General features: G+C 36.9%; 1 protein-coding gene across 5 annotated transcripts in view; it reads right to left on the reverse strand.

The window, feature by feature from the left end:
- ATXN7L1 (ataxin 7 like 1) overlaps positions 1–13,314 on the reverse strand; it is a 119,662-nt gene that overhangs the window by 77,185 nt on the left and 29,163 nt on the right. For 4 of the 5 annotated variants that reach the window (XM_075741663.1, XM_075741682.1, XM_075741655.1 and 1 more), the window contains exon 3: positions 2,307–2,411. The exons of the other annotated variant lie outside the window; for it this stretch is intronic. In XM_075741663.1, the coding sequence (XP_075597778.1) occupies positions 2,307–2,411 (105 nt within the window). The remainder of the gene's footprint in view (positions 1–2,306; positions 2,412–13,314) is intronic. 5 annotated transcript variants of the gene reach the window in all.

Below are 13,314 nucleotides of genomic sequence, written 5' to 3' on the forward strand. Positions count from 1 at the left end.
CTTCTTTCGATCTTACTCATTCCTTATCAAAACAACTGAATGTTAGTAGATGCATGTCACTTATACAACATGTAGCACTTTTAACAGATTAATTTTTTGAAAATAAATGATGAGTTATTTTACAGTAAGTCCCAAGATGTCCAAGAAACCTTCTCTCTTCTAAAACTTTTTATATGGTTTTAGTACATTGTCTTTTCTGTTTCTTCTTTAACACGAAATATTTTATCTATACATTTAAAGCTCTTCCACAGGCCTATCAGCAATAATCCAGTACACCTTTCCTGTACACAGGAATCCAGTACACAAATCCGACTAGACTAAGTACAATCTTCAAGAGGTAAGACCTTCGGTCAATTATTTTCAGTATTCTCCATTTCTTTTAATTCAGTCTACTTTTCTTTTTTTTTTAAAATAAAGTCTTTATTGACCTTAGTCTCTTAAATGAAGCAATTCAGAATTTAACGCTCAATTGTTGAGTGTAACAGGACTGCTATAATGAAGATGAAGTAAAAGGAATTGTATAAATAATAGAATAACAGAGAAAACAGAAAAAGAAAAAAGGACAGTGACTCACAGGATTGTGGCAGTTTACAAGCAACACACTAATACTAATGGTAATTTGTTACTTCCAAAGAGCTCAAAAAGTTCCTTCTAACATGGAATGCTTTCATCTAGAAGAAACATCATTCTATATGTCTCCTACATGAAAACAGGACCAACTTTCATACTGGTCCCCAAACCAGAAGGTCATGTCCAGGAACCAGCACAACTATGGAAGGCTACAGCAAGGTGTTATATAGGTTCTTCTGTTCTGAGGCAGATCTTTTATTAATGCATCAGTTCAATGTTTATAGTGCCCACTGAATCTATGATCATATGCAGAGAAGCTTTTCTGTCACTGAAAGAACTGTAAGATACCTGAAGACGGGCAGGACAAATCCACAAATGACTAAGGGCAAGAAACAAAATTTGAAAAAAATAGCAGGACAGCTTGTTTAAACACTGAAATTAACACCTGCCCCCACTGTTAAATTAATAATTCTCCCACTATACCTGATACTTTCAGATCTTTTCCTATTCACTGGATATAAATGCTGTAGTCCACTATTACCATTTTTTCACAATTATTTCAATCTGGGCCAAAGGTAGCGGCGAGTCGTACAACTGCCTTTCAACATGAATGCAGTTGCTTGTGGTTGGTTGTTAGCAGTCTATGCATACTGCCAAAATATTACCTTGGGTTTGTATCTCTTTAAAAGTAAATAAACTTTTACGTTTTCTGTTCATCCCACTTACATTTTCCCCTTACTGAGCTGCTTTGCTGTCAAGAAGAATGAAAGGGGCACAGGATTTGTGAAGTTTTTTTGTACATAGGCAAGGAATATCTTGCCAGGTCTTTTTTTTTTTTTAATAATGTATTTAATTGATTCCATCCTCAGTGCTAGCTACCTTTCATTATTATGCAATCACCTTCAAATTAATTTGATTAAACTGCATTTGATTAAACCTTATGCAAAGCTAGCCATTCCAGTCACATTTTGCAATCCTTAAAAAAAAAAAAAAACAAACCCAAAAAACCAACAACAAAACTACCACAGAAACAAACCACTGGACAAGTAACAAATAAACCACTGGATAAGTAATAAATAAACCAGACCTTGGGATGAAGTTTTTTGGAGAATATTTGAAAGTAGCTTGTTAATCAACAGCAAAAATTTCTAACTACAATAGTTCTGCTTACAAATAATCAACATAAAAATTATCATCTTGATGTCACACTAATTGAGAAATAAATTTCTGCAGCTTCTCAAATGAACATTTTTCAAGAGAACCTTAACAAATGTGACTTACTAACAAATGTGAATTATGTACAAAATTAAACCCTATGATAAATATGAACCCCTATATATACCTACGCATAAATCCCATCAGAAAACAATCCATAACATCCAACTTCCGGTTAATGTGGATCAGTATCATACCCCTCACTTTGCAGCTTTGATAAAAGACAATCCCATAGTAATAGTTTTAGCCTAGCTAGTATCTAACTAACAGGATTTGTTGTAATAGGTTAATTTAGTATAACAAGTTCAACTTGAAAAGCCCAGCTTCTAGAACAACTAATTTAACTTCCTCTACAGGAAATATGCTTATTTGAAGGCATCGCTGGTATTTTCTGTGGGAAGAACACAAGATAACCAGAAAAGCGTATCTGCAATGCCCCTGTCATGACAGTATGCAATGATTCTTAAGAGAACCATACGCCAGTTTGGCACTGTAATTCAGGAAAGAAAACATTCACTTACCGCAGTGTGACTGGAAAACCTGTGGCTTGACTACCTGATTGCAGATATTGCACACTACAAGATAGAAATCATCATGAGCTGGATAATGGCCAAATAAGTGCATATCTGTGGGAAAGTTAAAAATATATACAAGAATTAGAAATTATGCTTTAAATATATATTAAGAAAAAAAAATTGAAAATACTGCAGGGCCACTACTGTTATATTAATTTATACAAAGCAAATTTATATACTGCTCCATAACAACTTCTTACTATGTTAAAGAGATTTCTTTTTTTCCTTTTCTAGGTTTCAAGGTCCTATACTAATACTGCAGTCTCATCCCTTAGTCTGAGTCAGAACACAGGTAGCAACACCTTTGTTTTAACACGCACTGCCAAGAAGTGGAATAAGCATTTCTGTACCAGCCAACTGTTGAAACAATAAAAGAGTATGTCGTAAAATCTCTGCCTACAGATCCTTTTAGAAAACACGGCGCACAGGTTATGTTCCACGTTACAATATTCCAAACTTGACCACAGATCGCTAGAGAAAGTCTCCTGCTTAAAAGCTAGTTATAGTAACAAAGGTCAAGGATTCTACAGCTTAAAATACAGTCAGGAATGTCATCCCTGTTTTGAACCAGATGTCATGACATGAAATTTCTGATTCTGTATGAATGTCCCCCCTAGCTCAAACACCCTGCTGTTTGTTTCCCCAGCAAAAAAACTGGGAAAAGACAAAGACAGTTAATGAGGTGTTTCTCAGTGATGGCATGAGGAATTTCATGAAACCAAAAGCTGGGTTCAGTCAGACAATGACAGGCACTTGTCCCTCTCAGCTGAAGCACATCATGCAATACATGCATTCTTAAGCCATTACAAACAGAGTAAAATGGGCTTAAATTACTACTGAAGGCCTCAGAGCTCTAACATTACAAGTGAGGTAACTTGCTTCACTCTGCATTGCTATAACTGAAGAACAAGCACACATACTCATCCACCACAGCTCAGCTTAGAGGGCAGAAACTCCAGTCACTTTTATGCACTTTGGTGTGATCATGTCACCACGCCCAGTGTTGTTAACAAAGGTGTTGCTGCATTAGTAACCCTGTGTCTAGTATCGGCCGCACAGATCACACTACCTCTCAGAACAGGGCAGTGACATGTTACATCTTTATTTAAAGATGTTGTAAAATGGCATTCCAGTGTTATTCAGCAGCATCCGCATCTATTAAAGAACTTGCAAATGCAGCTTCTGACTCAGACTGAAATATCAACTTGGTGCCTTTTAAACAGGAGAAAAGTGACCCTCAGTGAGGACAAACATGCACAACAGCAGCTATGATTGATAAACATCGACTAAATCCTACTCTTCCAGTAAGTTGGATTTTTCTTTAAAAATAGTGATTTCTTTCAAAAAGTGACTCAAGCAGGTACCTTATTTCATTAGTTCTTAACCAAAGCAAACATGCTGGCCCTAGAACTATTTTTGTAAGTAATTCTACCCTGGCCTGTACTGCTGTGTAAGTAACCTCACCACTTATGATGGCAGTACTTGGCATGATGAAGTGCAAAGTGTCTTCAGTCCCCAAAAACCCCACAGAGGAATGGGGCAACCCTCTCACAGTAATTCAGGCAGTATCACAAGTAGATCCAAACAGGCTCGTTCCAGCATCCTTGGGCACAAACCAGCACCGCCAACCCACAGGTATTTCATAGACTGATATGATGTGAATCATTCCTTCATCCCCTGAAAACCAAAAGCCTCTCTCTATGTTACTGCTCATACCAGGCTATGAAATCCAGTTGAAAGGTTAACCCTTGGCAGTGCTCGTCTTGGACTAACCGAGCCTTTAAATGCATTACAGCCAGATGAATGCAATCAACATGTTCAACTTTTAAATTTAAAAGAACAGCAGTGGTGAGGTATAAACTCCTTTAGTACTTTCTTGGTGTAGTTAGCATTAGTACTGATGAAGCCAAAACTGCACAGTTAGATTAAATCAAATCCTCCCTACTAGTAAAACAAACAAATAAAACCCTAAGCAACCACTATGTATGGCCTGTTTGTATCTTGTTTTAACATGGTAAGTCAGTGATCTTAAAAAAAAATCACTTTACATCGGCAATTCTCAGTCAAGGATATTTTTGACTAACCTACAGATTTCCACTAACAGCATTGTAAACTCCACAGAAAGGAGTACTTCTCACAGGTATAATTTGACACAAAGTCTCAGATCAAAAACATGCATTTATTTACAGTTATGAAATATTTCAAAAATGGTTAAAACACCTCAACAACTTAAACCATTTTTTTTTTGAGTGGTCCAGTGACAACATTGTTATGAAAACACACAGACTTTGCCCTTTACAAATACAAAAGTTACAACTTTTTTCCATTTTAAATTCCATAAGTCCATTTAACCTTCACAGCTCTGTATACTAGCCTTCAAAATATGCCCAGCTCTGAGGCATATGAAGTCTGTCCAAGTGTGAGTCTGAGTTTTTCTGAAGTCTGACTGCAGAGAGAAACTTATAAAAACACATACGGTACTAATACTGGAGAAATCTATCCAAGGACGTAGATGGAATAAGAAATCAAGTCAGTTCACAGGATCACAAAATCATCTGTGTTTTCACTAGACACTGTCAAGGAAACAGAGCAGTAAAGGAAAAGTTCTGGTACCTGCGAACTTGCTGCACAACCCTGGCAAACAGCACTTGCACCAAACGGGTAAATGGCACCAGTTGAAATTTATGATACTGAGGCAGCAGAAGTTGAGATGCAAAGAAACAGCACAGACGTGTAGGAGAACGCACCAAAATGCTGCTATGAGAAATGCAGCATCAAAACGATGCACAGATGTAGAGTAAGTGACTGCTGCTGAAGCAGCACTTTGGAAGGTTTTTTTTTCATTTTGCAGATGTCTAGACATAGCCCAGTGGAGGTGCAATCATCTATTGTAAATGCGAGTCTTCTGATACGAGCTGAAGTTATTAGCCACCTGTCAAAAGTCCACTTACATTAATCCAAGAACCTCAAAGACGCAAGACAACAGGTTGGAAATCAGAAATAGGAATCACACTACATAAATAAACTGTTATTATTGAATAAGAATAGCTAAAAACTTAAACATTATCTTTCAGACCGGATTCCTTAAAAACCTTACCATGCAGGAGTTTGTAAGAGAAGAAAATTCATCAGGTCCAGACAGGTTCAACTAACTCTATTAGTTCATTGACATTAACAAGATTGGCACAAATCAGTTTTTGTGATTAAACTTATGATTTATAAGCACATACACGCAGTATATATAAATTACTTTTTAATTAAAACTGTACGAAGCATTAATATTGTCTCACCAGAAATTCCAACTGGGGACACACTTTACTGGGCATAAGAATATTACAAATGCAATCCAGATCAAAGAATTTACAATAAAGCAAGGAAAGTTTGAAATGAAAAAGAAAACAGAAAATATAAGCAACTGTATCTCTTTTTATATGTGTTTTCTTGTTTTTAATAAGAATTATTCAATGCTAGCATGTCCTACTCAAAGTGACCAGGACTGAATGATTACTCTGGACACTGGTATCATTCTTAGATCAGACCACAGCCATTTGACAATCCAGATCTTGTACATGCAGCAAAAAAGACAGCAGCCTCTCCAAACAAAAATTCACCTTCTAAAGGCAAAAATCACACCTCCTTGGCTGCTTAGTCAGAAGCAACAGTGATAAGCTTTTCAGGAGAGGTTAATTTTGGAGAAGAAAACGGTGCTCTCCAAAGTTAGCTCAGGAAAGACTTCTTCATGGAAAAAGACCACTGAAGAATGCAGCAGATAATCGGTGAATAACGTGAGCAACTATCAAACAGTACTGAAATAATTATCAAAGTAAAAAAAAAAAAACAAAACCAAAAACCAAACAGGGAGGACAGAAGAGCGACTGCAAAGAGTCTTTATTTTCTACCAAAACTTGGTTCCCCTCTAAAGGGAATAAAGCGACCAAGGTCACTCACCCCAGATGAGCATGGGGAATCTCCACCATCGCCTGTGATCTGCTTGTTCCCTATGTGCAAATACCATTGGCTACAAGTCTGGGACAGAAAGAGCTGCCCAGCCCTTCTCGTAAGTAAAAGCAGTCCACAGCCCCCATCACAATTACCTCGTTTTACTGGAAGATGCTTTCAGTAGATTCAAAATAGACTCTTGATGGTAAGAAAGAACAGAGAACATTTTCCAGTACCCACAAACTTTAGGTGTTATCTGTGCATACCCCACACCTTGCAATACTGAATTGTCGTCCCCTCAAAATTAAATCTTTTGGCCAGCCATGTCTGTTGATACTGTACACTGACAAAAACCTTGCTTGAAAATGAGCTGTTCGACTAACAGGATGCGAGAGTGTCCTATATCATGTGAAAAATAAGCAAGATAGGTGGAAATCAGAGACAGTGAATGCTGACTGTAAGAAATATGACTTTCCTAGATTAAAATCTTAAACAAAATATTACTTTGTGTATACTTTGCTATGGTGCTTGGAAAATAAATATACCTTCTGCTTATAGTTTTTATATTACTAACATTTGCAAATAAAAAGACAGCTATAGCCATATGACAGTTTTAGAAGATATCAGCTTGGTTAAACGTGCATTAAAAACACAAATACCATAGAAACAAGAGAAAATGTTGCTTCCGCAAACTGTGGCACAAACCCAAAAATGCAGGTGTCAGATACGACTTTTTATCTGTGTGTGTAATAACACACACAAAGGAATGATATTTAGTAACAATCAAAGCCAGATGACTTATATGAAGTTCCTTCTCTGTTATTATATAATTCATAATCATTTACGTCTAACTGTACAATAAAACACAAGCTAGAAATAATCTAAAACATTGTTCCTGCAGAATTAAGGTTGTCGAAGAATAAGACCTCACAATATTGCATGGGAAATTAAATTTTTAACAATGATCTTTTGCTATAAATTATACGCACTTTAAACATTCTCTTATATATCACTTGCTCCACTAAATATAAACACAAAGTCTGCTTTGAAAAATATTGGTGATGTTTATGTATAAAGAGAGAGAACAGGAGGGAAAAAGACTATTCAAGACACACTCATTTAAAATTAACAAAGCTAAAAACAAAAAAAGGCAATGGAAAAAAATGGCAATGGACAAAACTAAATCCATGTGGTTTCTCCCACTCCTGGAGACAGAAATTTTTAAACTCTGTCTAGAAATGTGCCCAATATTTCCCTCTCGGTCCACAGAAGCAACAAATCCATCCATCATTAAAAAACAGAAGAATGTACAAATTCTTTCAGTGCACTGGATTACTTTTACATCTGAGATTACTTAAAAAACTACATAATTTGAATGGTGAATTGAAACTTGAAAGTGAAACAATATAAAGACATCTTTCAGGGTATTACTCAGACAGCAGTCAAACACACTTGTGTAGATAGGGTAGCCTTATCTTAGAAATAAATGTCATACTCTTTCCATTTAACATCAGCTTTATTCTCCCCCAAGTATGGTTTTCCTTTAGTTTTCCTTTTTTACGCAAAAACCAGTAAGCTGCTTCAGTAATTAGTTAGCCAGTATAAACTGCATTTTACCTCTGAAAATGCCAGAGTCACAGTTGCAATTAATTACAGAATAATTTAACCTGAAAGAGATTGCTGGATGTCATTTACTCCAAGCTCCTGCTCAAATCATGGCTAACTTCAGGGTCAGTACCACAAAGTAATGCTCAAGCTCATTTATTTGCTGATGAAAAAATGCAGGTCATGGCTGAAGTAACCATGAAATTGAGGAAAAAGTAAAATTAAAATATTCAGGACAGAACTAACATAAGGCCAAACAATTGTCATATGTCCTGACTGACATCCTTTGGGTGTTAATATAAGAACTGAAGATTCTGCATGCTAAAAAAAAATAAAATCAAGTGATTAATTAGAAGAAAACAGAAATACTGGACTTTTCAACAACAGCAATAATATGTGAAACACAACAGTGATGACAAAAGCAACGCAGGGAAAAAACAGCAAATAGACTTAACGAGTCAGTGTGGTAAAGACACAAGGTGATGACACCTTTAAACCACACCAGTACCTTCGAATGGTATGCTGCCTCCCAGGTTACAGCAATCATGAGGATGCTGGCAATCCTAAAGAATGTTGGGAATTTTTCATTAATTATAGTTTATACAGGAAATACTACCCCCAATGACTTGTAAAGATGTTGTACTACACTGCCTTATCTAAGCATTTTGAAACTACTGAAGATGGAAGTGATGCCTTCCATTCCCAAAGACCCATAACAAAAGAAACAATAAACAGTTCATAATTGGGCATTAGCGATCTAGACAAATATTGTGGATTAACAGTATCTGCATACCTTTCATTACAATCCCTTCCAAACAGATTGTTGTTACGTAAGCTACACATCCCTGACATTACTATTTTGCCTAAGACACTATATATCAAAAAAAAGAAAAGAAAAAAAAGAAACAAACGTGAAAATGTGACAAAACTTTTCTTCTACAACTCTGGAGACTTTTATGAAATGTATGCAGGCTATTTGCCATCCCAGTCTAAAATAATTCAGCAACACAGGACCAGAATTGCCTGGGCTACCAGATTAACACATCACAAGAATACTAGAAAACCCCAAACTAGTTAGTAGTCAACAAATTTATTAATTTGTACTGTATAAAAACGTTCCAAAGTATATCATCTCCTTTTACATAATTCTTTATGTTTCTAACACTTCAGATTACTGAACTAGTCTTTAAAACGAGGTTCCTACTTCATCATTTAGCTTTTCAGTTATTTTGTGCAATGTAAGCAGACAGGTTAAATTCTACCTTTTCAGTTCCTGAACACACTGGCTTTCCTGCCTCCTCATTTCTGATGTGAAGGGTGTAGGTAATACTACTAAGAAACCAGTGCACATTAAGAGAGGGTCACATACCACTGAGGTCTGTTCAGATGGTTATGAGAATTTTGGTTAATGCTTTCTTTTTAATTTTTTATCATCAGAGATTAAACTGCAGGGCAAATACAAACATTAAAGCTGCTAAAATATATTAATAAAGTTTTGTGAACATTTGCATTTGGCCACTGCAGCCCAGGGCTGGAGTGACAGGGAATGATTCTGGGAAGGACCAGCCAGAGCAAAGACAGACCGTCCACTGCCTTGGCCACACTCGGCACTGGCCCTTCTCTTGCAAGTGCACATGGAAGAATCTGGAGAGTGGAACAGGGCTGAAAGGCAAGGGCAAAAGACAGTTTAGCAGGGTGACAGGCAATAAAATCCATGCTTGTAACTGAAATGAACGTCATTCAATTACACAATATTTTAACTAGATAAGTGTAATCATAACATATGAAGGTGAGGCAATTGTAACAACACTGGTAACATCAAACTACTGCCTACAAAGTTGTAACTGTTCTTACATTTCTCTTACACTAGATTGCACTTGAAGGAAATTATCTCAAGGAGCATCCTCCTCATGAACCTGCATTTTAAGCTGCCTCCCATTTTACATATAACAACATATTCCAGAAGCTAGAGCAGCTGCTTACAAAGTTTGTTATAAAATTACATAAAGTCAATACCCAGAAGAAAATACTGTTATGCTGTAAAATAGATACTAGTTAAACATATTAAGGTCCAAAGACCTTAACAGAAGAAAAATACCCCAAACCTTCAACACATAAGTTAAATAACTTGCCTCAAAAATCAAGGTGAGCAAAATACAAGGAAGATATAGGCTTTCATGTGTTTAAAATAAAGCTAGAAGAGTCATGTAAATGTAGACCGTATCTTCAATTAGACCAACAGATAAATAGTTAGATCTGGCTTTTGGGCTTTAAGGAGATGTGTGCCCCAAAACGTCTCTATTTTCCCTACCAGCTACAGTTAGTCTAATTAAAGATATCACCTCCAGCTACAAGTTTCATCTTGCTTATGCCTGGAAATCTTCAGGACAGCAACAGTATTATTAAATGACAGCAAAAATTAAATTACTGAGGGCAAGGAAACATTAAAAGATACATTATTTGTAAGGATCCAGACTACACACTCCGTATCCAGAAGCAGAGGCGACATCCCATTTGTAAAACAGATAGCATAACTGTCCCCAGACTCCCGAGTATGGAGAGCGCAGCAAAGAATCCCCGATCAGGAGACTATCTTACTCTGCAGATACGGTGGATTTCCCTTAAATGCTCACATATATCACTATCAAAAACCTTGGAGAGCGAGTGTGGCTGGACACAGGTGTACATACAAAGGATAGAGAATGTACAGGAGGATTATCAGTGTCTGCATTAGACTTGTGATGTCTCAACTTCCCATAGGCAAGCATAAGGAGAGGAATAGCAAGAAATAATCTTCATTTCCCTCATAATTCAAAGTGAACGTCATGCATCTTGACTACAGAGTCTCTGTGAACCACTATATAGCAAGAGAACAATTCTTTCTTCCTTGAACATGTATCAAGAGAAGTCTTGCTGCAAATGAGACTTGTCAGCACAAGTAGTATCCTTCATGGTTGATGGGACTAAATTTCAGCTCAGATTGACGTATGGCTCTCCTGAATTAGATGTTTGACCTTTAGCAACAGTTAGAGGGTTGCACCACATGTGTACTTTCTCAGAGAATTCTACAGCAGGTGGACTCTGCCAGCTTCTCCACTGGGAGAGCACACCTTGACACAGGAAGAGATGTCAGGTCTGTGAGTTAACTACAGTAACTCACATAAATATATAGTGTTTCAGCTTTTGATTTTCTGCCATAAGATGGTTAAGTTTTATGATGCCTAGCCAAATACACTAAAGAGGCAAGGAAACAACATGAATGTACTAGTCCTGCAGTAGTAGTAAGGTGAAGATCTGGAGATACCAAATACTGGTTGAAATGTATGGGTTTTGGTTTTTTTCCCCCCCTCAGTATTTCTTGTATTTCTAAGCTACAGAAGTACTCAGGCTATGCAGAGGGTACCTGAGACCCCTTCTCAGCTTTCACCTTTGGCATTACAACAGCCGATGATCGCCATAGGGCAATAGCTTGGTATTGCTCTCCTTCATTAGTGAAGTGAACAAACCTTGCTGGAGCATGATACATTAATGGGTTTCAGAAAAGCATATTGGACTTCTACAAGTCATCAGAGTCCTGAAAATCCAAATATATTAGTCTGTCTTGAGCCAAAGGTGAAAACACAGTATCAGTGACAACTGGGGAATCTTTCAGTGGAAAGATGGGCCATTCAAATACTCCCACCATAGATCTAACATTTTGATAGTCTGGCACCAAGAGTTTGGCTAAGAATGCTAATGGGGAAAGACTTCTTCCCTTTTATCTGTGATGAAGACCATCTTCTTTATACCTCTACAGCTGTACTGGTATCCATCCAAAAATAGGTGATTTCCAGGGCACCAATCCAGCCAACAAGGCAAATGGTGTTTAAGGGGTGGAAAAAAGGCTTTTCAGGTCCTTCAAAGCAAAACCTGCAGAATTTGAAGGACACAGCTCTGCTTGACAGATGGGAAAACATACTTACTTTATGGTAACAGAGAACAATTATTCTTTCAGGAAGTTGTCTACATACAAGGGATTGTGGTTTATTACACATCCTGTACTAATGCAGGTTATAGAGTGCTATGAATGGACCTGGATCTGCCCAAATCTCGCTCTCTGAAGGCAGATTTAGTTGGAAGAACACTGTTAACACTTGCACCCTGTATAGCAGTCTGCTGCTTCTCTTCACATCTGGGTTGCTACAAAGCTTCTCTGTCCCTTTTGTTACCAGACCAATCTCTTCTTTCTTTCTGAGCTTCTTGGTCAGCACTTGGTTTGATCCCATTTGGTGCTAGACTCTTTAGTGATCAGATCACAGCAGTTGAAACAAAAGATAAAGAAAGAAGGTTGAGAATGGGCATGTTTAACTTCACCTTAGCAGTAACATAAGATATTCACCAAGTACAATCTTGCTGTCATGACGTGAAACTGGGGGAGAGGTGCAACTCTTATCACCCTCTCCTGACTTTGGATATGGAAGAGTTCAGCTTTCCAAGCCTACTGGAAGAACCTGACACAATTAAAAATACTTGGTCTCACATGAGTGGCATGCGCTGCTGCAATAGGACCAGCAGCAACATCTGCTCCAAGAACCTGTTCCATGTACATAAGACATTTCCTTCTCACAGGACACCAATTAAGATTTTTTAATAAATAAATATTTAATATAAATAATTATTTAATAAATAAAAATGCAAGAATTTTCATTCTGGAGAAGTGTAGGTCTTTCTCTACCCCAAAACAAATCTTGCAATTATCTTTTAGTGTTCAGATTTAGCCAACAACTGCTAGCTGACTACCTCAGAGAATGAGCTTTTGTGAGATTATTAGAAAAGCTGAGCAATGGCCAGAGTGACCAGAGAAATTTATTTAGTTCTTAGTTCACCATAAATGTCGCTTCTGATTATGCTGTCTTCTCACCTCTTCAGCCAGCCACAAACTACTGTCAATTTGTCTTCTGTGTCACAGCACAATAATCTTAAGGGTAATCAATAAGTATTTACTAATGATGTATGTATGCTATTACTTTATTTCAAACCAGTAGGGTTTCTACATGGACTTAGTGCAAAGATTTGAAGCTTTCCATTGTGCAAGTCAAAATAAATAACTGAAATAAAAATAAATTAATAACCCATCTGCAAACTACAGCAGTACATCTGTACTACAGATTGTCTTTACAGTGAGTCAGGGTGAGTACTAAAGTGTTTTTTCCTTTTTTTTAATCCATTTGCTAAAGCTATAGCTTCAATGATCTTATATTAAGGTATCAAATATTAAGTGATCCAAAAAATAAAGTTTGAAAGGAAAATAACTTCTCTGATCTTTACTGACTTTTTTTTTTAAAAGGAAACGTTGAATACAGTCATATTGAGAACTACTGAATGTGGAGCAAAAAACCAGAAATCTTTTAAATACAATTAATTTAAAATA

This window comes from Balearica regulorum, chromosome 1 (assembly GCF_011004875.1).
Source record: "Balearica regulorum gibbericeps isolate bBalReg1 chromosome 1, bBalReg1.pri, whole genome shotgun sequence".
Lineage (NCBI taxonomy): Eukaryota > Metazoa > Chordata > Aves > Gruiformes > Gruidae > Balearica > Balearica regulorum.